This window comes from Monodon monoceros, unplaced genomic scaffold, assembly GCF_005190385.1.
Source record: "Monodon monoceros isolate NGI ecotype Baffin Bay Population unplaced genomic scaffold, NGI_Narwhal_1 Super_Scaffold_21, whole genome shotgun sequence".
In the NCBI taxonomy this organism is placed as follows: domain Eukaryota; kingdom Metazoa; phylum Chordata; class Mammalia; order Artiodactyla; family Monodontidae; genus Monodon; species Monodon monoceros.
In genome coordinates, this window is record NW_021703778.1 from 37,227,767 (window position 1) to 37,250,374 (window position 22,608).

Genomic DNA, 22,608 nt, shown 5'->3' on the forward strand with positions numbered 1-22,608 from the left:
AGAGAGTACGGTTATATTTTTATTTTTTCTTTCTTTGATAGTTTTAACTTTCTAAACGTGCCCAGACCTCTTTATTTGCCTGTTTCTCAGTCCTTGAAACAGGTCCCACACAGTGGCCGCCTCAGTTCTCTTCCCCACGGCTGCCTGGGACTCGGGCCTGGGCCTGTGAGTGGGGCCCCCATGTGGTCCAGGCTAGTGAGTCCCAGACTTGGGTTCTTCTTCACCACTCTGTGGCAAAACTTGGAAAAGTAAGTTTATAAAGTTGTTATAAAGCTAAACAGATCCAACTTAAAGGGCTATCCTTTATTCAGGGATTATGTTCTACTTTTGGTGTTAAAATGTCCTAGGGAAGAGTCGTGTCTTTTTTTTGGCCGCATGGCTTGCCGGGTCTCGGTTCCCTGACCAGGATCTGCAGTGAAAGCGCGGAGTCCTAACCATTGGACCTCCAGGGAATTCCCGAGTTGTGTCATCTTGACTTGAGAAAATAAATACTTGGCAACCCAAAGTCCATTTCCCACATTTGGGTGGGCTCTCCTGTATTCCGAAACCCAATAGCTGGGAGCCTTGGTAGCTTTGAGATGGGCTTCAGCTGCCCACCTCCACTGACAGCCGCCTTCTGTGCTAAGACCACTCTTCCTCAGTAATCACTGGACTCCTGGCGCTCTAGGAGGAAAAGCTGGCGTGATGACTCTGGCTGGCCCAACTCCTGGGGGGAAGCTCAAGGTTTCCGGCGTCTTCCCCATCAGTAACGAAGGGCTGGCAGCTCCCCAGAAGGCACAGCCTCTGAAGCCCAGTCTGGCATCGGGAGCTGGCTTCTGTCCTGGTGGCCTGTTGGTGGGGAAGCGGCTTTTTCTCGAGTGGTGGGAATTCTGGGGCCTTGACCTGCGCCCCTTTCTCACGGGCTTGGAGCTCTCCAGGTGGCCATTCTAGTGCAAAGGATGGGCTGGAGCTCCTCTGGGCCCCCAGAGAGGGAAGCCTTGTAGGGAGCTCCTTCTGAGGGAGGGGTGAGGACCGGGTCCCCAAGAACCATGGAAAGAAGCACTCGCAGTCACCTCACTAAAGAATATTCATTTATTTATAATTATTGCTAAGTAAACTTCTCTTTTAAACAGGAACATAAAAACACAGTAGGGCTTTGCACAAGTGGAATTTCTAAACAGTTGGTTTGTATACACGTCAAAATAAGTTAGAATGGGATTTGTCCAGGAGTTTCCAAGTCACCCGAGAGGCTGCACGCCTCTTTTGAAAAGGTTGGGGTGGGGTGGGGGGTGGGGACCGGAGCCTTGCCAAGACCACCGCCCACCCAGCTCCAATTGTGAGTTGTGCTGCTTCCTTCTCTCAGCCTTGCCCAGGTCCAAGGCACAGGGCATGGGGGGCGTTCAAGTATTGAACCTCGCAGAGGGCTGGTGCTGATGGCGGGGCTGGGGGCAGAGAGGAGAGCCCCACCCGGGGGGCCAGACCGTCTCTCATGGGTTTCCAAGACCAAGGCCACTGCACTGGCAGGGAAGAGGAAGAAGAGGAGGTACAGGGTTCTTTTTGGTACCAGGGGAGAAAGAAGTTGTGGGAAGAGGTAGTTTGCGGGGATGATGCTTCTGCTCAGCAGGAGAAAATGTCTTCTACAGTGACGGGGTCACTGCCACCTGAGGGTCATCATGGCGGGCACCTGGGAGGCTGGGGGGCCTCAGGGTCTGGAGAGCCACAGTCGGGGCGAGGCTCCCGTGAGCCTCAGCCCTCTTATTTGCTGCTTAGCATGAACTCTAGCAGAGAAGGAAGGGGCACCTGGCTGCCTGATCCCGAGGCTACCTTGTCCTCCCCTCCGTCCTGATCTCAGCCACCCTGAGGCCTGCCTTGGTCCTTCACTAAGGATACGGCCTTGGGGGCACCTCCCTCCCCAGCCGCTCCCCGCTTCCTGGTTTCTGGGCTGAAGCTGGCGGCTTCACCTCCTGTGCCTCTGGGAATGGCCTTGCCTGCTCCCCTCCACGGAGGCCGCAGGGGGCGAGTGGGTGGGCGTCTGGGTGCCCCAGCATTCCTGAATGTGCTCTTTCACCACCCTGGGCCTGCAGTCTTCAGTTCCGGGGCAGGAGCTGGCGCGGGGACCGAGGAGATGAGAGCGGGCTGGCGAGGGAGCGAACCGTGGGCTGAGCAGGGGCGGCAGCCTGGGCCGCTGCTCTGGGTGGTGCAGAGCAAGTCACTAGCCGGAGGAGCTGGGAGAGGGTGGACGGCCTGCTGGGCTCTGCCTCCTCCTGCCTCTCGCCTTGGCCTCCGGAGGCTTCCTGCCAGCAGCTGAAGCCCCAGGGCCAGACCGACAGTGCCTTCTGAGCCCGAGTCCCGCCAGGGCAGGCCACGCTGCTCTTGGTTGGGGAGGCACAAAGCACGCACAGCACAAGAGAAAGCTTCCGCTGGCAAAAAGAAAATGATCTCCATCAGAAAAGATAATAGGTGACACAGAGTTGGAAAGGAGAAAAATAAATTACCTTCAAAATATCCCCCTTTGCTCAAAAAACCTTTTTTTTTTCCCTCTATGGTCTTCATTTTCCTTTTTAAATATGTTGCTCTTCCTGGGACCCTGCTGACTCTTGGCTGTCCCCATCCTCAAAATGGATACTTATTAGACCTTAAATAAGAGGAAAACTCCAGGCCCCCACCCCTACATAGGCCCTCCTTGGCCTCCTTAAGGACAGCCCCTCTTGGTCCCCAACGACCCCATCACCAGTCCCCTTGCTCAAGGGGCCTCCATCTGTCTTTGTTAGTGTGTGTCTGACGCAAGGCATGTCCTGGCTTTGTCGGGGGACCCTGGGGTGGTGCCCCACTTCGAGACAGAACTAGATAACAGTTTGCTGAAATCCACTCTAGGGACGCCCACTTCCAAACAGGGCTGTAAGATGCGAGCCTTCTGGGGGTCGGCTGGAGAGGACGGTAGCTGGGGGTTGGGCTACACCCCGCTTTCCTAAGGCCAGGACCAGGCTGCATGCACGCCTGGCTGGAGGAGAGAGCGGGAGGCACCAGGAGGTAGAAGGCAGAGGGCCCTGCCTGGCTGTCCATGGACAGGGTGGGGGAATGGGCTCTGGGCCTGGGCTTTTCGCAGCCCAGGGGCTGGTGGGGGGTAAGGGTGGGGGGCAAGGCTGACCAGCACAGGAGCTCAAACATCCCTAGAGGCAGGAGAGGGTCCAGAGGAGAAACAAGACATGGCTCAAGAGATCTCCCTCCAGTGACAGGAGCCCCGAGGAGCCATCAGGGTGGCCCTGCCCACACGGGCCGCCCCAGCTCTGCTGGGCCTGGAGAGACTTGAGAACCTATGCCCTTGTGACCTGTCCCCAGACGGCCCCCATCTGCATTTCTCCCACAGCAGCAGGCCAAGGAGACCCAGACCTGGGCCTCCCGTGTTACCCTTCCTTCCCTAGGATGCCTGGGGCCTGTGCCTGGTTCACAGCTGAGGCCAGTAGTACAGTCTCCATTTGGTCTACAAGTCCCTAGTGGTGCAAACGACTGAGTGGGAGGGAGGGCTCAGGACAGTGGGGCAGTAGCTTGTTTTTCAGCTGCAGGAGGTGCAGCCTGCAGCACATGGGTCTCCCCCCACGCCCCACGCCCTCCTTGCCCCGTCCTGGGTGGCCTGGCCTGTGCTATAGCACGTTGTAGTAGGCCATCTCTTTCATGGCCTGTTCGGTGAGGACGCTGGCCTCGGCGCTGCTGTCCACACCGGCGTAGGCGTAGGCGTTCTCCTCGAAGTCCTCGATCTCCTGCTGGCTGTCAAGCTCGGAGGGGTCGGTGCCCGTCAGCTCCATCATGGGGTCTGCAAGAGAGGACAGTTAGGCCTGGATGCTGCCTGTGGTCACTCCCACACGGGAAGCAGAACTAAAGAAGTCATTGCCAGTCACTGCTTCCAAAAGACTCTCAACTGCCTCCTCTGCCCTCCTGCTCTGGGAGGCCCCCGACTCCCGTGGCTTCTCAAATGTGTGCCGAGTGGGTACAGGCTTGGACTTGAACTCTTGGGGTCATCCCTCTCTTGCACCTCCTGAGTCACTAAGCCCTTATTTATTCTTTGCAACATTACTCATTAGTCTCCTTTGCCATATGAAAGCCTCCTGTACTATATCATGTCTGCAATACCACTCGTTTGGCACCTACTGTATGCCAGGCACTTCACATATATCATCTCATGAATGCTCACAGCAACCCCGTTTAGGAGATCAAAAGGAAGTTCAGAGAGGTTAATCAACTTGCCAAAGGGCACCCAGCAAGTGCTGTTGTTTTGATCCACTGTGCAACTCTACCTCACTTGGCTGGAGGGAGCTGTTTCTCCTCTGACCTGGCGCCAGTTCTACCCAGTGGTATCCTCAGGCCTAGCTCTCCAAGGCCAAGCACTCAAGGTAGGTTAACAAAGACGACGAGATAAAAATTCTAAGAGGCCTCTTGTAATTTTATCAAATTGAAATCTTTTATAAAGCTCTTACTGTTGGAACAAAAGCCAGATAGAAAACTCCACAAAGGAGCTTGGGTGGGGCTGCCTTCCAATGAGTTATGGAGGGAGGGAGGCCCAGGGTGTGACCTGGGGACCTGGGAGTCTTGCTGGCAGGGACTGTGGCTGAGCCCCAGTGTGCACTCTGCCCCTGTCCATCTGGGATATGCGATGTGTTTGGGGAGAAATGGACCCCAGCCCAGGGGTAGCCCTGATGAGTCTAAGGCAGGGTTTTCCAACCTTGGCATTATTAACATCTTGGGCCATAATTCTTTGTTGTGGGGGGCTGTCCTGTGCATTGTAGGATGCTTCCCAGCATCCCTGGCCTCTATCAGCGAGATGCCAGTAGCACTGCCCCCGCTGTGACAACCAAATGTCTCTAGACATGGCCAAATGTCCCTGGGGGGCAAACTCACCTCCAGTTGAGAACCACTGGTCGAAGGGTAATCCCACTCATTGCCAATGAGTGGCTCAGGATTAGGGATGGGACCCAATTCTGGCCAGTGAATCATGAGGAAAGGCCTGCTAGTGAGTTCTTAGAATGTTCTTATTAGTTTCACAGAGCAAAGGAGAGCAGGCTCTTACTCTTCCAATGGAGGTGAACAAGGAAGCATATTGCCCTAAAGGCCACTGGCAGCTATTCTGCGACTATGAGAAAAAGCACAGCTAATAATGTGGACAGACAGAGGGAGCCTCACCCTGTCATTGTTGAGGGGTGAATCAGCCAACTTTGAAGACAGCCTGGACTGCAAGTCATTTCTTAATTTATTGCCTTATTGTTTAAACCAGTCTGAATGGGGTGTCTCTTACTTGTGCCCATAGCATCTGACTTTATAAAATGAGGCCAGCTGTGCCAAATCTCTTTTTTTAAAATTTTTATTTATTTACTTTTTTGTGGCCGCACGCTCCACACGGCTTGCGGGATCTTAGTTCCTTACCAGGGATCAAACCCCGGCCCTGGGCAGTGAGAGCATGAGTCCTAACCACTTGACCTCTAGGGAGTTCCCTCAGCTGTACCAAATCTTATAGCCCCTAGGCACTTTCTTCCTCAAATCCTAGTGCCACACCTTCATACCATATAGTTGATTAAAAACAAGCTAAATAAAGACCCTGGGAAAATTTCTACCTCTGGGTCTCTGTTATCCTCCCAACCTCCCTTTATTAACTCTATTTGGCCTGTCCAGTTGGCCCCAGGGAATACTCTGTACCATTTTTTACAAAGATGTTGATCTACCTCCTGAATTACAGTCCTATCGTTTATTGGGTGGTTCCATCTAGGCTGTAGGCTGCCTTCCTCCTGCACAAGTGTCAAGCCTGAGCTTCTCAGACCAAGGTTATACGTGAGTGGTGGGTGGACCTGGGCCCCAGCCATTCCCGTGCCAATCCCTGCTTTACTTTCTGTCATCTGGTACAATCAGGAACAAAGCAACCCTAGGCATCCCTGGTCACTGACCTCAGGTGGAAACAGCTTAGGCCTTAACCACCCCCTGGGAGCGAGGTGTGCAGGGACAGCTACTTCCAAAAGGACCAGTCCTGTTCTGGTCCCTCCTGGTGGGTTAGCTACCTGGCATGTCCACTAGAGTACTGGCTCTCAAACTCTACTGCGCATAGAATGAACTAGGGTGCTTAAAAAAAAGTCCAGATCCTGGGCCACACGCCAGATCAGTTACATTCGAATCTCTGTGGTTGAGACTCAGGCATCAGCATTTTAAAAATTCTCAAAGTGATTCCAATGTGCAGCCAAGTTTGAGAACAGTTCTCTGGAGTCTAGGTCAGAGGTTCTCGAAGTGAGGTTCCTGACCAGCAGCTTCGGTTTGACCTGGGGAACTTGCTGGAAATGTAAATGATCCGACCCTACCCCAGACCTACAGAATCAGAAGCTCTGAAGGTGGGACCCAGCAATTTGTTTTAACAAGCCTGGAGTGATTCTCATGCTCCCTTGCTCAAGTTTGAAAACCATCACTTTATTCAATGCTTCTCAAACTTTCCGGTGCAAACAAATCACCTGGGGATCTTTTGGAAATGCAGAGCCTGATTCAGCAAGTCTGGGGTGGGGTGGAGCCTGCAATTCTAGCAAGATCCCAGGTGATGCCAATACTGCTGGTCCTAGAACCACATTTTGGGTAAGAAGGGGCTACAGAGCAACTATATGCAGCCAACAGCGTTTCATCCTCATCCAGAATGGAAAACCGATGACACCTGTTTCTGCCAGAACACTCCCGGCCATTCACTGCTCCAAAACTCAATCAGGGTTATTGCAGCATCCCCCAGCATCTGACTGACTCCTAGAAAGTAACCTCATATGGCAAGTCGACACCCGGTGACTGTCGGGGCACATTCCCAGCTAATTTGTCTCAGAAGGAGCACCAGAAAGTCAAATAGCTCCAGACTATACAAGGAACCTTCCTGAAGTGTGGTTGGCTTCTCCTTCCTGTAGGATCTCTAAAGTGCCTCCTCCCCATGAGAGGCCAGAGCGACTACAGTTCTTCCTGTACTGACCAGTGTTGAGGGGAGCAGCTATCACTAACATGTAGGGATGTTATAACCAACAGCCAATGAAACCTCCACCAACTGCAGAGGTAAGGACACTTCTCCTGAGTACGTGGGCTACATTCTTTTTGGCAGGCACTATGAAGAATGTGACTGATTGTATATCCCTTTTTGCCTTGGCGACTAGGAAGCTCAGGGCTCCCCTCTGCATGCCCATAGGACCTCCCATGGTGTACTTGGGGTTGTGACCTCACCTGGCTCTCTCTTATCTTTACAGTTGCCAATTTTCCTTTTGTTACTTTCTTTCCCATCCATTTAAAAAAAATGTCATCTCTCAGTAATGATCTTGCATGAGTTACCTAACTTCTCTGTCCTTCAGTGTCTGCATCTGTAAAATGGCGGTAATAACAGAGCCAACCTCACTGTGAGGGTTACGTGAGTTAATAAAGGCCTGGCACACAGCACTCAACAAATTATTTTTATTATTGTTTATGTGAGCCCTCGTAAGTCCTCTAAAGTATACACAAATATCCCATCATTATCACCATGGTGACCCTCCAGGGTGCTCCCTCTCCAGACCTGAGCCCACCCCAATGAGGTCTCAGGCCTGGCCAGCCTCCCCACTCCCCTCACTGGACAGGAGGCTCCTGAGTGTGCCATGACAGTACCGCTCCTGCTCTGTCCACTGCGTGTGGCCCACCCACCTTGGCTGTCCAGGCCGATGTCCATGACGCCGTGCTTGACCTTCATGTGCCGGCTCAGGTTGCCCTTGAGGTTAAACTTGCTGGAGCAGTAGGGGCACTTGAAGGGCTTGCTGCCCGCGTGCAGGTGCATGTGGCCCAGCAGGTTGTACATGCGGTTGAAGGACTTCCCGCACACCTGGAACACACCCCACCCGGCCTCATCAGCCCGGGAACCCGCGCTCTCCGGACCCCCAGCCACTCCTACCTCCACGGCTGGGCCGGAATCCCATCGGCTGTGGACAAGCACTCACTTCGTCCTTTCCTATGTGATCCCAGAGGCCGAGGACTGAGCCACTCCCTGCTGGTCACCGTTCCTGTGTGTCTGCCCCACGATCCCTGAGCTGAAGCTGTCAGAAACCCAGGGCTCGGATCTCTGGGTGCACTGAGTCTCAGGTCGGGGCTCTTTCCCTGCGGCTGTACCGTGACCTTCACCCCCTCCTCCAATTCTCAAAAAACAACCTCAGTAGCTTGTAGGACCTGAACCCTCACCACCCACCCCAACCCCCAGAGCCCAGGCAGTTTCACCCAACCAGGGCTCTCTTGCCCATACCGGGTCCCGGCTGCTGCCGTCATGCTGAGGCCACTCGTGGGGAAGTCCCACCTGGGGGCCCGAAGGCCTGGTACCTTGCATTTGAATGGCTTCACGGGCGAGTGTACAATCATGTGGGTCTTGAGGGTCTGCTTCTGCACGAAGGTCTTGAAGCAGATGTGGCACTGGTAGGGCCGAACGCTGGTATGGATCAGCATGTGCCGCTTCATGTTTGCCTGCAGGGTGAACTCCCGGCCACACACCTCGCACTTGAACTCCTTCACACCCTGTGCGGGGTGGGAGCGATGGTCAGGGCCACACAATGGACACAGGCTCTGGAAGTGCGTGTGTGTGTGTGTGTGTGTGTGTGTGTGTGTGTGTGTGTGTGTGTGTACCACAGGGTCAGTGCTTCTGGGAAATGACTTCCTGGGGATGTTCCAAACAGGGGCCACTTGTTTGAAATGCCCGGGAGGATGCTGGGGAAGAACCATTTACTATGGAAAGCATTCCAGTGATAGGGAGAGATCGGCTGAATCTTATTGTTCTGACCCATACACCTGCTGTCTCCTGCCCAAGAGGGCAGGTGGATTTGTAGGTCTGTACCAGGGCACTGAGGCAAGCATGTTCGTTTGCACGTTAATTCATTCATTAATTCATCAACCATTTACCAGGCACCTGCTATAAGCCAGCATCACATCAGGCACCAGGGGCCTCTGGCCAAGAAGACACAGCCTTAGCCTGGGGGCCTGGACGGGCTTCCTGAGATCAAGATGCATGTATATATTTTTCACCTCAATGCTGTCTCTCAGTGGTCTTTTTGGTTCACAGACCCCTTTGAGAGTATGATTAAAGGTATGAGCACCCCAGGAAAAATGAAAAAACATTCAGGTCTGTGTAGAATTTAAAGACTTCTCAAACCTCGGAGCCCGTCCACGACCCCTGAGAGTGTATTCTAAGCTTCTCTTGTGATAAGAACAACCTGTAGCTCTTGTTGAACAAAAAGCCTCTCAGGCCCCTCCCTGGAGATTCAAATTCCCACGAATTTTTAATCCCAACAGGTTCCGCAGGTGATTCTTATCACTGATGGACTTTGGAACACAACCCCAGGAGACAAAGATTCCAAGGGAAAACCCTCTGGTTTGGATGGTCAACATGCTTTTCCATGGTCTGGAGGTGACCCCCAGAGCAGGACAGGGTGCTGTGTGCACAGGAAGCACAATGTATTGTCTGGGGAGAAAAGTGAGGACAAAAGTTCCTAGAACCCCAGTAATTTAGTAGAACTCCAGCGGCACCGACACATTTCTGTGGTCACAGCTGCTGTCCCAACTGCTTGTTTGGTATAAAGTTTCATGTCATAATTTAACAGTTCCCGTGTCTATTTCTCTCAGCAGACAGGCTGTGTCTCCTGTCTTGTATGCTTGCTTGACAGAGCGAAGATGATGTGTATGACCACGAAGGGGCCCTGCCCTTTGGGATGGTGTGCACATGTGTAAACTGAGGCTGATAATAATAATTTTATCAGCCTTTGATTTTTGCTTTTGCCTTTTCTTCACAGTATTATTTCTCTTTTAACACTTTGTGGACTTGTGGGGATTTTTAAGTCTCCTAGTAGAGGAGAAAGATGGCAAATATATAGCACGTGTACTTATCACTTTGCACTCTCCCCACCCTCAACCCCTGCAACCCCCAACTCCCCGCAGGCGGAAAGAATCAATCATCTGGTTTTACAGCTGAGCCCAGATTCAGCTTCAGAATCCTTCTTAACATTACACTCTAGGTAGCTACACCAATTGAATGAGGAGCACCTGCAATGAAACCTAAGAATCACCTCTGCTCCAGCAGAAAGAGTCCCCAGGGCTGGGAAAGGCTGGATTCTCGGCCTGGCAGGCTGTTTCTTCCCTACTCACTGTAGTGTCCACTGTGAGAAATAAGGACATGAGTTTGACCAGGAGTGTCTCTAAGGCTGCAGTTATGGAGAGGGGCAGCTCTAGGCATGTTCAGCTTCAAAGAGTGAAGTTGGTTGGATTTGGGGTGGAAACCATGGGTCAGGACAAGTGCCAGAGTGGGACTGTGGGACCTGAGAGGCCTCATTCCCCTTCTGGACGTAAGAGCCTCTTAAAGGAGGTGACGTTGGCTGAAAGGCAGGGTGGCCAGTGGACTGAAGGAACAGGAAGGTAAGGGGAGAACTGGTCAAGTTTATGTCTAGGGACACAGTGGAAAAGGACAGTGTTGCTCCACCTTCTGTCCCCACAAGCCACTTTGCTTCATTTTGTCATATTCTAGAACCAATTGTACTTTTCCATAGCAAATATTTTTCCTTACATCTATTCCCTTTTTTTTTTTTGTGGTACGCGGGCCTCTCACTGCTGTGGCCTCTCCTGTTGCGGGGCGCAGGCTCCGGACGCGCAGGCTCAGCGGCCATGGCTCACAGGCCCAGCCGCTCCGCGGCATGTGGTGTCTTACCGGACTGGGGCACGAACCCGTGTCCCCTGCATCGGCAGGCGGACTCTCAACCACTGCGCCACCAGGGAAGCCCACATCTATTCCCTTTTAAAATGAAATATATTTAGCATTTTCCTAAAGGGAAGGCACACAGCTTTTGATAGACTTGTGTAATTATAAGGAGCAAAGGAAGCCCTCTGAGCTTCTGACCATCTATCTCATCCACCTCCCCGTGGCACCCTGGCCTCTCTCCGGCCTCGGTCCTCCCAGCCACGAGATAGAGAATCAGCGATTCTCCAACTGTGCTCCTTGGGTCCCGCAGGGGTTCCTCAAACATTTCAGTTAAGAAGTTTTAAAATGAATCAAGTTTTACTATTTAAAAAAACTAATTTCAATTACATTTTTTTCTAACACTCATCAAAAAAAATATAACTATAAAAATGAGAGATGTTCACCACCTAAAAGATCTCAGGCAGTGCTTCGGGAAGCACTGGATGAAAGCACGGCAGGAGGAGAGGGCAGAGCCTCAGGCCTGGGGCCAAGCCCCCGGCGGGAGGCGGGGGGAGAGCCCAGGGGCCAGGGCCTTGCTGGGGGAGGCCTGTGGCGTCCTTACCTTGTGGGTGAGCGAGTGTTGCTTGAGGTGGTGGATCTGGCTGAACTCCATGCCGCACTCGGTGCACACGAAGGGCCGCACGTTCTGGTGCTTGAGCATGTGGTTCTGCAGCTGGCTGCGGTAGTGGAAGGACTTGTCACACTCGAGGCACTGGTAGAGGGTGGGGCCCTGATGCGAGGCCAGGTGGCGCTTGAGCTGGGTCAGGGTGGAGAAGTCCAGGCCGCACTCGACGCAGACGTGGCAGCGGCCGCTCTCGTGCTTCACCTCGTGGGCCTTGAGCTCGCTGGGGTAGGCGAAGCCGCGGCCGCAGAAGTGGCAGCTATAGGGCTTGACCTCCGAGTGCAGCAGCATGTGGCGCTTGAGGTGGCTGGTCTGCGTGAAGGCCTTCTGGCACACCTGGCACTTGTGCGGCCGGGTGCCCTGGTGCGTCAGCAGGTGTGTCTGCAAGTGGCTGGGCTGCTTGAAGAGCTTGCTGCAGTGCGGGCACGAGTGAGGCTTGATGCCGTTGTGGCCCAGGATGTGCGTCACCAGGTTGTACTTGGATGTGTAGGACTTCTCGCACATGCGGCACTGCCAGCGCTTCTGACGGTCGCCTGCCTCCACCAGGTACGAGTCGTCGATCTGCACGTTGATGTCCAGCCGGTCCAGCTGGGCCTTCTTGTGGCGTTCCACCGTCGAGCCGGCTGCGTCGGCCTCAAACTCGCCTGCCTCCTGCCACACAAAGCCCTGTTCCGGCTTCACGGGCTCCGGGGACTCCATGGTGGGGGCCTCAGGGTCGCTCAGGGGGGCCAGGTGCGGCGGCTCGAAGCCACACTCTGTGGGCAGCGCCTCTGGCCCGGGCAGCGCCATGCTGGGCTCGGGGAAGCCATCCCGGGCTGGGTCAGGGAAGTGGGGGTCGAAGGGGGCTACGTCCAGCTCTGGCCGCGGGGTTCGAGGCAGGTGCCGCAGTGTCCGGGGCTTGCGGCTGAAGACGCTGAGGTCAATCATCTTGACAGCGCTGCTCTGCACCAGGGCCTCGCAGCCGCCACTGGCCACCTCGGTGGGGGCCTCCGCTGGGCCCGCATCCTTGTCGTCGCCGGGCACGGACACCTCGTAGACCTCCTGATCCTCTTCCTCCTCCACCTTCTCAAACTTGACCTTGGGCACCAGCCGCACGGGCGGCCGTGTCTTCCGCCGGGTGTGCTTCTCAAAGGCTGCCTCCACCTCCAGCACCTCCTCCTCTGCCGGCTCCTCCAGGGCCCGCCCGTTGCAGGCCAGCTGGTAGACATCTGGGCCCGGGGCCCGGGGCTCCCCCATGGCCGCCCCGGACAGCTCCGGCCCCAGGTCCGGGTAGAAGGCTTCGGCGCTTATGGTGGCTCCAAAGAGCTCATTTTCTGAGACCAGGCCCAGCACGGCAGCCTGAGCCAAGGACAGCACCACCACGGCATCCGTCTGTGTCCCTGAGTCCATGAAGCCCTCCATCCCGTGGCGGCTGGCTAGGAGGGCATCGCTGCAGGAGGAGAAGGGAACATTAGCACTGCCGCTCAATGTCGCGCAGACAGACAACAGACAGACAACAGACAGACACACTCAGGAAGGGCTCAGCCAGTTTTGGGCGTGTCTGTCCCTGACGCCTTTCTCTTCCTGCCTTGGGAACAGGGCACACTTGTAATTATGGGGAGCAATGATAACCCTCTGTGTATCTGATCATCGCCATGTCCTCCATCTCCCGGTGGGATCCTGGGTAAGCCCTGCCCCCTTGCTGACCTCAGTCTTCCCATCTGTGATACAGGGTGGTTGGATTTCCTCAGTGGTTCTCAAACTATGTTCTGCATGTCCTTCAGGAGTTCCAAAAAAAAAAAAAAAAATCGGATCCAAAATTGCAAAAAATAAAGATTCTTCTATTTTAAAAACCCATCTACTCAAATGTAATGTATACCTTATTCCTACACATTCAGTAGGCCCACTGGCTTTGTTGCCAAGGTATAATTAATTTTGCACAGACCTTGAGACTGTACAGTGAGGTGTTAAACAACTGTCACCATTTGTAACGGCTTGGCCATGTGAATGTGGTCTTTTGGGTTTTTTTTTTTTGGGCAAAAACAAGGCAACACACAAAAATCAATTAGGTGCCGAGGCCGATCTCAGACAGCAGCTACCTCCTGTCAGCCCTGATGCTAAATGACTGTGCCCGTCACAACAGGTCACTGTTCTTGATTAGCTAAATGTTAGACATTTAAATACCTAAATTTATACCGTGTAAAATATAGCTCGTGGGGACTTCCCTGGTGGTGCAGTGGTTAAGAATCTGCCTGCCAATGCAGGGAATACAGGTTCGAGCCCTGGTCCGGGAAGATCCCACATGCCGTGGAACAACTAAGCCTGTGCGCCACAACTACTGAAGCCTGCGCACCTGGAGCCCGTGCTCCGCAACAAGAAAAGCCACCACGCTGAGAAGCCTGCGCAACGCAACAAGGAGTAGCCCCCGCTCGCCGCAAATAGAGAAAGCCTGTGCACAGCAACGAAGACCAAACGCAGCCAAAAAAAAAAAGAAATTAGTGGGTTAAAAAAAAAAAAACATGTATAGCTTGTGTCTGATTTGTACACTGGAATTCCATGTTCCATGATCTGATTTGAAAGATCAGATTTGAAAGAAGGGCTCCATGACGGCTACCAAGTTTGAGAAAACTGGCTGAAATGAATGCTAAAACTGGCTCCCAGGGCTTCCCTGGTGGCACAGTGGTTGAGAGTCTGCCTGCCGATGCAGGGGACACGGGTTCGTGCCCTGGTCCGGGAAGATCCCACATGCCGCGGAGCGGCTGGGCCCGTGAGCCATGGCCGCTGAGCCTGCGCGTCCGGAGCCTGTGCTCCGCAACGGGAGAGGCCACAACAGTGAGAGGCCCGCGTACCGCAGAAAAAAAAAAACAAAAAAAAACTGGCTCCCAGGTTCACAGCTATGCGCTCTGATCCAACAGGTGTTTCTAAAAAAGCCAATGAGTCCACCTATCAGGGTCCAACCCCCGGTGCATCAGCTTCCTGCCTTCATAGACGCTCCAGGTGCACCAGTGCCCTCCGTGTAGCCCGGCCTTTGCACAGGGATTCTCCCACCCAGGTGCCCTTTCCCCAACCCCAACCCCGGTGAGCTGCCGGCTCCTCCCACCAGCGCCCCAGGCTTCCCTCAAATTCCCTCTGTTCCTGGGGCTTCCCAGCCCTCCCCGCCAGCCCGGATGTGGAAGGGCCTCCTCCCTGGCCTGGGATACTCATCAGATTGTACCCCGCCTCCAGCTCAGTGCCCAGCACAGCACATCAGAGGCACCCCATAAGGAAGGGGAAAGGAAGACAGGACTGGGGTGGCTCCTGCCTGCCTTGCTGGCTCTTCTCCCAGGGCCAGGGTCAGGTGCATGGCCGGCGGCGGCCCTTCCTCAGGAAACCAGCTCCCAGCCTGGTGCCTCCCTCCCCCCACAGGCCAGAGGAGCTTCCCCTTCCTGAAGCCGGCTAAAAATAAAATACCCCAGGGAGGAATTTAGCCTCCTTGAAACAGACACTAAAGATTAAACTATTAAGCTTAAACCAGGGCTCTCATGGAAGGGGTCAGATGGAAGGAAACCTTTGGGTCCACCGGGAACAGGCTGGGGGGTTAGCCCTGATTCAGAGCCCACCTCCCACCCCCTGCTGGAAACAGCACCCAACTTGAGCTTGGCCTCAAGTCCCAGCTCTGTCGTGTACAAGTGACTAAGCAAAGTCACTTCAAAGTCACTTCTGCGTCTCAGTTTCCCTGTCCAAAAACGGGGATGGAAACACCTACCCATGGTAGGGTTGTGAGAGCCCAGAGGTCAGAACTCTTTACCAAATGTAAAGAGTCACTATTATTTATCTGCCCAGATCTCTGATGAAAACCGCAGAGCTAAGAGACTTCTCCATTCTGGGGCCCGAAATTCAAGCAAAGGTTTGGGTGATTCTGCGACAGCCTCTAGAGACTAAGAGCGCATCCACTGATTAGTGCAGCAAATATTTGCTAAATCCCTGCCCTGGGTCAGGCCCTGTGCTTGGAGATGTAAGGGAGATGAGATGACCCCTGTGCCCGCCGGAGTCCCTGTGGGGGAGCATCACTGCCTTGGATGGCAGCGGCCCATCTGACACAGCGCCCAGCAGCACCCAGCAGCAGCCCTCATGTCTGCTGTGGGTTTGAGAAAACAAGCAGCTCAGCACTTTTGTCTAGACTTCCTCAAAGGCAGGGCCAGCGGAGGGGAGGGACTGACCCTCAACAGCGGAGCCTGTGCTAGGACTTGGCCCTGGATTCTAAATTCAAATTTGGACAATATCCTTTTCTAGCTCAGGTATATCCTGTCACCTCCTGAGCCTCAGTTTCCTCATCTCTGCGGAGGGGGATATGGTGCCTGAGTCCTGGGGTGCTGAGGAGATGAGATGAGGATGCCAGTGGAAATGTTAGTTCCCTCACCTGTGCTCTTCTTCTGGCCCCAGTCCCTGGCACCACCCCTCTTCTGGCAGCTGAAGGGAACGGGAGCAAAGAAACCCATAACATCACTCTACTGGCAGATGAGTCGGCGAAAGAGTCAGCCAGTGTCAGCCTGTGGGAGCTGGAGCACAGGTCTGCTGTGGTCCTCTACACGGAGGGTGATCATGTAACATTCCATCCCTGTTAGGAGGGACCTTCTAAGAGTGAAAGGGGCCACTCCTAAGGCTCACACCAGGATCCCAGGTGCAAGCCGAACCTGCCCTTGGCCACCACGTGTCCCCCTCCTGCAGGGACAGGTGGCAGGTTTCACTTTGGGGCTGAGGACTGGAGCCTGTGCCTGGGTGTAAACGGGGACCTGCCCACAGTCCTTGCTCTCAAGGGGTTCGAGCCCACGTGCGGGGACACAGAGGTGCCAACAACTAACCACAAAGGTGGTGACTGAGTGCTCACCAGGTCCCAGGAAAGCCATTCCATCCTACGAACAATGCCATGGGGGCGGCGTGGGGGTGGAGGTAGTGAGCGCCACACTGCACAGCCCAGGAATCTGGGGCATAAGTACCAACAGCAAGCTCAAGAGTGCCCTCGCAGTGAGGGCAGAGCTGGGTCAGCACGCGGGCCCCATCCAGGCTCCACTGCATCTTCTGTGCAACCTGGGAGGTCACGTCACGGCTCTGAGCCCAGCCTCCTCAGCTCCCAGGTGCTGCCCTGCCCACCTCAGGCTCCCAGGAGCCAGCAGCAAAGCACGGGCAGGCTCTGGGCAAACTGCAGCGTAAAGCCTCAGACCTGTCCCTGCCTGGCTGGTCCAAGGCTCCGGCCGGACTGGGGAACTGGGGTCCCCCTCGAGGGCAGCCACAGCCCTTCCTTGGGTCTCCACTCAAAAAGCACTTTTTCCTGGGAGCCTCCATCAACCCATCTGCCCATCTGGCCCGTCAGGCCCCTGCTTTCTTTTGCTGGGTGGATACTTGCCTGACCAGACACATATCACCCTGTAAATACATGTTTAAGGGGCTTATGGGGCTCAGTGTTCACTGGGGCAGCCAGGCAGGCTGTGTGTGTGTGTGTGCTCATGTGTGTAGGAGGGGCTCTGTTTGTTGCGACAGAAGAAAGAGGACAGAAGGAAGAACGAAGACAGAGGGAATCTAATTCACCTGCGTTTCGCATATGTGTCAGTCCGCCTATCACACACAGGGCCAGGGAGTGGGAAACTGGTGGCTCTGCAACCCTGGTGCCATTATTCCCCCTCCTCCTGGGCCATCTTTTCGGTCCCCCCCCCTTCTCAGAGGCCACAACTCTCCCGTTTTATGTCCTGGCACAGGCTGCTCAGGGCAGGACGAGAGCCCACCAGGTGCGCCCCACCTGTGTGCCAGGGCGGGCCCCACACCTCAAGGACCCTTTTGTCATCTTCCTGGGCCCCCCGTGGCACCTCCTTTCTCAGGGCAAGGCCTCTCTCCCCCCTCTTGTGCCGTGGGTTCAGAACAAAAGCTCTCTACGATGTCCAAGAGAAAGGGGAGCTCAGACCGCCCCGGGCTCTGCACAGCCTGGACTATGAGATGAGGGGCCATCAGAGCTGATGCAGCTCAGCCTCCTACCAGGACACCCTCGGTCCCCAGGGTGGAGAGAAAGGAAATGGCAAAGGCAGGGAAATAGAGGAAATGGAATCACTGCCTGATTGTAGTTTAAAGACTTGCACTGGGAGTAGGGGGAAGGGAGGCCATAGCAGAAAGAGAGAGAGAGAGAGAGAGAGAGAGAGAAGGGCTGTGGAGGCCAAGAAACAAAAGCAGGGGAGGGGGAGGGGAAGGAGTAGAGTGGAGAGAAAGGAGGGGACTGTGTCAGTGACACCAGAAGCCCAGGGCTGCCCTATTTCCCAGGGCTTAGCATCACCCCCTCCCAAGCCTGAGCGCCAGGCCAGCCCTGGGGAGTGACCCAAGTCTCATCCCCTGAGGCCCAGCAGGAGGTCTCCCCAACCCAGGCAGGGACCCAGGTCCTCCAGACCTCTCACTGTTGCTTCATCTATTGCTGTACTATGGTTCCTGTAAACACTGACACAAGCTTGTCAAATGAATTAATGAGTGACTTGCTATGTGACCCTGGACAAGTCACCTGACCCTTCAGGGTCTCGGTTTCTTCATCTGTAAGATGGACACAAGAGGCTTCTTGGAACCTTGAGGGCAGGTTAATCCATTGGCTTACCTGCCTGTCTTGCAGGGTCCCCTCCCCAAGACGAGACCTTTTCTCATCCACACTGCTTTAAAAGATCCTTTCCTCTCACTGAGACCCCCTTCAAGCACCAGGGGAGGGTCAGGGAGCTCTGAGTAGCTCTGGAACACAGAGAGTGGGGCAGAGCACTTGAGGCCTGGTCTGGCCTGGGGCTGGCGAGACAGGAGCCATTTGGAAGGAAGAACCAATAGGGCCTGGTGACCACCTGGCTATGCTTTTTCTCATGCTCACCACCAGGACATCTCAAACTTAAGACACAGGAATGCTCTGGGGCTTCTGTGAGCCCAGACTTGGGATGTCACCAAGCACCCTGATGACTATTTTTGAGGGCCTAGCAAGTGCCAGGGCCTGCTCCCTGACACAGGCCCCGCAGTGCCCTGGGCTTCTGCTAGGGGGAAACGTTCGCCCCTTGGCTTTGAACCACCAGGCGACTCTGAGGCTGTGGTCTCCAGTCCTGCCACTGAATCACTGACTCAACACACCTGCCAGGTGCTGGGTGCCATTCTTCGTCCTGGGGATACAGTAGAAAGCATGATAAGCTCCCATCCTCAGGGAGCTGCTCTGAGCGAGCTCAGTCTAAAACCTGAAGCGCCAGGATCTTTGGGAGGTAGGAGGTGCAGCGCTGGGGTTGGGTGGGGACAGGCCCAGTGGAGCAGCCCCTGGGTCCTGAAAAACTGAACCCAGAGTGGGGCAGAACAGGTAGCTGGGCCCGGGGAGGGGAAAAGGAGGTCCAGGTACGCACACAGCTGTAAAAAAATACACAAAACGAAACAAAACAAAAAAACCCCCCAAAACAAACAAAAAAACCACTCACGGGACTTCAACTTATAGCAAAACCACCCTCTTTGTTTCCTCTCATGTCCCCCTGATGGTAAACTTAAGGGTAAACTCTGCTCACATCCCATGAAAGGAAGAGGAAGCGAAAGCAAAAGCTGGAGGTTTGTGCAAACCTCAGAGCTCCTTGCACAGTCTCACTTCTGTCCAGCCCACAAGGCCTCACTCGACTCAGCAGCTCCAGGCCCAGCGCTGACGAGGCAGCTGGGTTGGGGGTGGGGTGGCCAAGGGGGAAGTGTATGAGTCTCCTTCTTATAGGGGCCTCTCTCTGCCTCAGCTTCCCCTTTTCTCTGTGGACAGATTTGCTAAGCCCTGCCTCCAGAGGCCAGAGTGGCTGGGCCACCAACCCACAAACCACAGGAGGACCTGACGTTCACCATGTATGGCTACTTCCTTTTCCAGAAAAGGAAACTGAGGCTCAGGGAGGGGAAGGGACTGGTCCAAGGTCGCACAGTGAAATGCTGGTAAAGCAGGTCTCCGCCCGGAAGCCCACCCTCAGCCACATGGCCTATAGGATGAAGTTTCTGTGCCTTAGCTGACTGCCCAAGGCTGTCCCCAGCCAAGCGCTACCTGACCCTCCTTTAAGCCTTCCTGTCCCTCTGCATCACACACACACACACAAACACAGACATACATGGAGCTGTTTCCTACCTCGGGGCCTTTGCACAGCCTGACTCCCCTGCCAGGACTTGCCCTTCCCTTGCACTGGGTGAATATCCCTTCATCTTTTCCGAGTCAGTGCAGGCACTGCCTCTCGGGAGATATTCCTTAGCCAGGGGCAGGGCGAGGAGGGCCTCTTCCACAGCCTGAGAACATCAAGTTAATTTTACATGTGGCTAGGCTGGGTGCCCAGTTGTTTGGCCAAACGCTAATCTCTTGATAGATGTTGCTGTGAGCCACACAGCAACACATCTACAATCTGTTGACTTTAGCAGATTACCCTCCTTATTGTGGGCAGGTCTTATCTAATCAGCTGAAGTTTTCAGAGAAAAACGGAAGTTTCCCAGAGAAGAAGGAATTCTGCTTCAAGACTGTTATCACAGAAATCCTGCCTGGGTCTCCAGCCTGCCAGCCTGCCCTGCAGATTTTGGACTTGCCAGCCTCCACAATCGTGTGAGCCAATTCCTTAAAATAAATCTCTCTGTGTGTGTATATATCCTGCTGGTTCTGTTTCTCTAGAGAACGCTGATAAAATCATGTTGATTCATAGTTGTATCTGTTTATGGGCCACCTCCCCCCCAAGACATCCACCCCAGAGGATGGTGACTGCAGGGAGGGGCAGAGAGGGCCCAGCAGGGGAGTGTCCGGAGAGAAAGATGCCAGGGCAGGGAAAGGGGAAGGGAGGAAGCCTAGTCGTCGAGGACCCGGAACGAGTGAATGAATGAATGAATGAATGAGACTGAGGGGAAATCCTTGCCTCCTTGCAGAAGAGTTCTACAAATGCTGGGTTCTTCCCCACGCCCTGACCCATCTCACCTCCAGGACAGTCCCGCCTCCTCCCTGGGGTGGCCTCCAGGCTGCACAGAGAAGGCCCAGGAGCACTGAGGTCCCTCCAGCCCTATGACAGCGAGGACTGTTCTGAAAGCGCTTCCCCTCCTGCTCTCCCAGGCCTGGGGCACCGAGACCCATCCTGGGAGCCACACCTCTGCCTCTACAAGCTGAGGTGAGCTGGGCTGAGGCACTCCTGGCTGCCACAGAGCGGCCACTGTGTGAGGGCCCCTCCTCCAGGGAGGTCACAGGGACCCCTAAACCCTAGGAACGGAGGGATGGAGTCCCCACGGCGAAAGGCACAATCTTGGCCGCTGTATTCATGAGACCTCACAATTCAAACTCCTCCAAGGGCAGAGACACTGGCTCCACAGGGTCCAACTGGCATTGTTTGATGAGAGCACCAGTGTCCGTGCCTCACCCCAGGCCAGTTAAACCAGAATCTCTGGGTCTGGAGCCTGGACATCGTATTTCCCCCAAACAACCCCAATTTATTCTGATTCTCGAAATTAATTGGTAAGAGCTGACAAGCACTCTCACGTGACCTGGCCTTGAAGGCCAAGCAGGTTCCTCTCTTGGAAACGCGGCTATGCACCAAGCCTTACACTCTCAACCAAAGACTACGTGAAGGCATGCCGTGAGGTGGAGTCGGGACCAGGGGACAGAGACCCTAAGCAAGCCGGGCCGAGGAGGAGGGAGCAAGTGTGTCCAGAGAAGCAAGCCTGTGGGCTCCTGGGGAGCCCTGGTCCCTGGATGGGGCCAGCCCCTGCTGCCGGCCTGGGGAACCCTCGCTGACCCCTGTGTCCTGAGGAAAACTGAGTGGGTCCCTGACCCTTGTAGAAATGAGCCCAGACTAGCAGGGCATCTGCCACACTAACTGCTGGGGGCAAACGCTGAGCTTCCCGCAGAGCCGCACACTGAGCACATGTCCACTTCCCGTGGATGCGGGTAAAGGAGTGATGTGATGCCTCTCATTTGAAGTCGCCAGGTACCCAGAAGCCGTGGGCCCTGGGTCCTCCTGCCTGACCCCTCACTTGTCACAAAGGAGGAAAGCTGGGCTCTCCCACAGCAGGACAGTGGCCTCACTGAAGGTCCTTTGCCCAGGCCACTTTGGCTGTGTACCCTCGAGGCTGGTCTTAGAATCTTCATCAGCAGGGTTGGAAGGAACTTTGGGGACCCTCCTGTGCAATGCTGTCATTTTACAGATGTGGAAACTGAGGCCCCCAAGGCTCCCAGCCCACAATGGGGACCAAACTGAGAGCTCTTGATTCCCGGTGCATTTCCATCCATCCATCCATCCATCCACGTCAAACATGGCAGCCACCCCACATACTTGGGCTCCCCTACCAGGCTGTTGGCCTGCATCAAGTCCAGACACGTTACCAAAGACCTGTAAGAACTTGCTTGATTGGCCCCTGCTTATGTGGCAACTTCACAGCACTTTGCTTGTCCCCTTACTCATCACCCTCCAGCCACGTGGGCTTTCCTCATTTTCTATAACAGACTTTCCTGCATGAGGCCTTTTCACATGCTGTTCCCCGTGCCTAGAATGCTGTTCCTTGTCCCTCATCCTTCAGCTTTCAATCAGGCATCACTTGCTCAGGAACCTTCCCTGACGCCCCTCTCCCCAACCAGGTCTGGACCCCCAAGTTCTAAGCAGTTATAAGGTTAATACTTTTCCTTCCTGGCCTTTATCACAATTTTTAATGACAGATTTGATTGTATAAGTACTCGCTCAATGTCTGGTGTCCCCATTAGATCACAGATTCTACAAGAGGACAGAGAACTCGTCCGTGTGCTCACAGTGCATTCCTAGCAGAGTGCACGTACAGAATGAATTGTTGCCCTTTTGAGAATATCCATATTCAAGTGCAAAGAAAAAAGAGGCCCCTTGCCGAGCCCCAGGTGGAAATCCCCAAGTCTGTACTTCCTTTCCCTGAACTTCAGGACTAGTCCCTGTTCCCAGGGGAAAGGACAGCAGGTCTCATGTTTCTGGAAGGCTCTGTGTCTCTTCTCCAATTCCAGAAGCAAAAAGCACATCTATCCTCCAAACAAGTACACTCTGCTGGACCCAAAGATCACCAGCTTAATGTTAACAGGGAAAAACAAATAAAACTTGGGCTCACAAGTTCACAGACAAAGATAAGAACCACAAATGAAGGAACAACGGGAGCATTTATTGGGCTTGAACTTTGTCAGGCCCACGTGCAATTTCTAGGCTTCTAGGCAGCCCTCTGGGGTTGGGAGTACCATTTCCGTTTTACGGTTGTGGAAACTGAGGCTTAAAGAGTGGCAGTCCCTGACAGGTAGGGTAGAGAAGACCCCAGCTGGGCCAGCCCC

General features: G+C 54.4%; 1 protein-coding gene across 6 annotated transcripts in view; it reads right to left on the reverse strand.

The window, feature by feature from the left end:
• Nucleotides 1–510: 510 nt before the first annotated feature.
• ZNF710 (zinc finger protein 710) overlaps nucleotides 511–22,608 on the reverse strand; it is a 66,189-nt gene continuing 44,091 nt past the window's right edge. For 5 of the 6 annotated variants that reach the window (XM_029238850.1, XM_029238845.1, XM_029238847.1 and 2 more), the window contains 3 exons: nucleotides 11,274–12,762; nucleotides 8,314–8,505; nucleotides 3,816–7,825 (listed from right to left, as the gene is read on the reverse strand). In XM_029238850.1, the coding sequence (XP_029094683.1) occupies nucleotides 7,436–7,825; nucleotides 8,314–8,505; nucleotides 11,274–12,734 (2,043 nt within the window). In that variant the 5' untranslated portion in view covers nucleotides 12,735–12,762 and the 3' untranslated portion in view covers nucleotides 3,816–7,435. Of the gene's footprint in view, nucleotides 3,791–3,815; nucleotides 7,826–8,313; nucleotides 8,506–11,273; nucleotides 12,763–22,608 lie in introns of those variants that run through there. The other variant, XM_029238848.1, reaches the window with a different exon arrangement.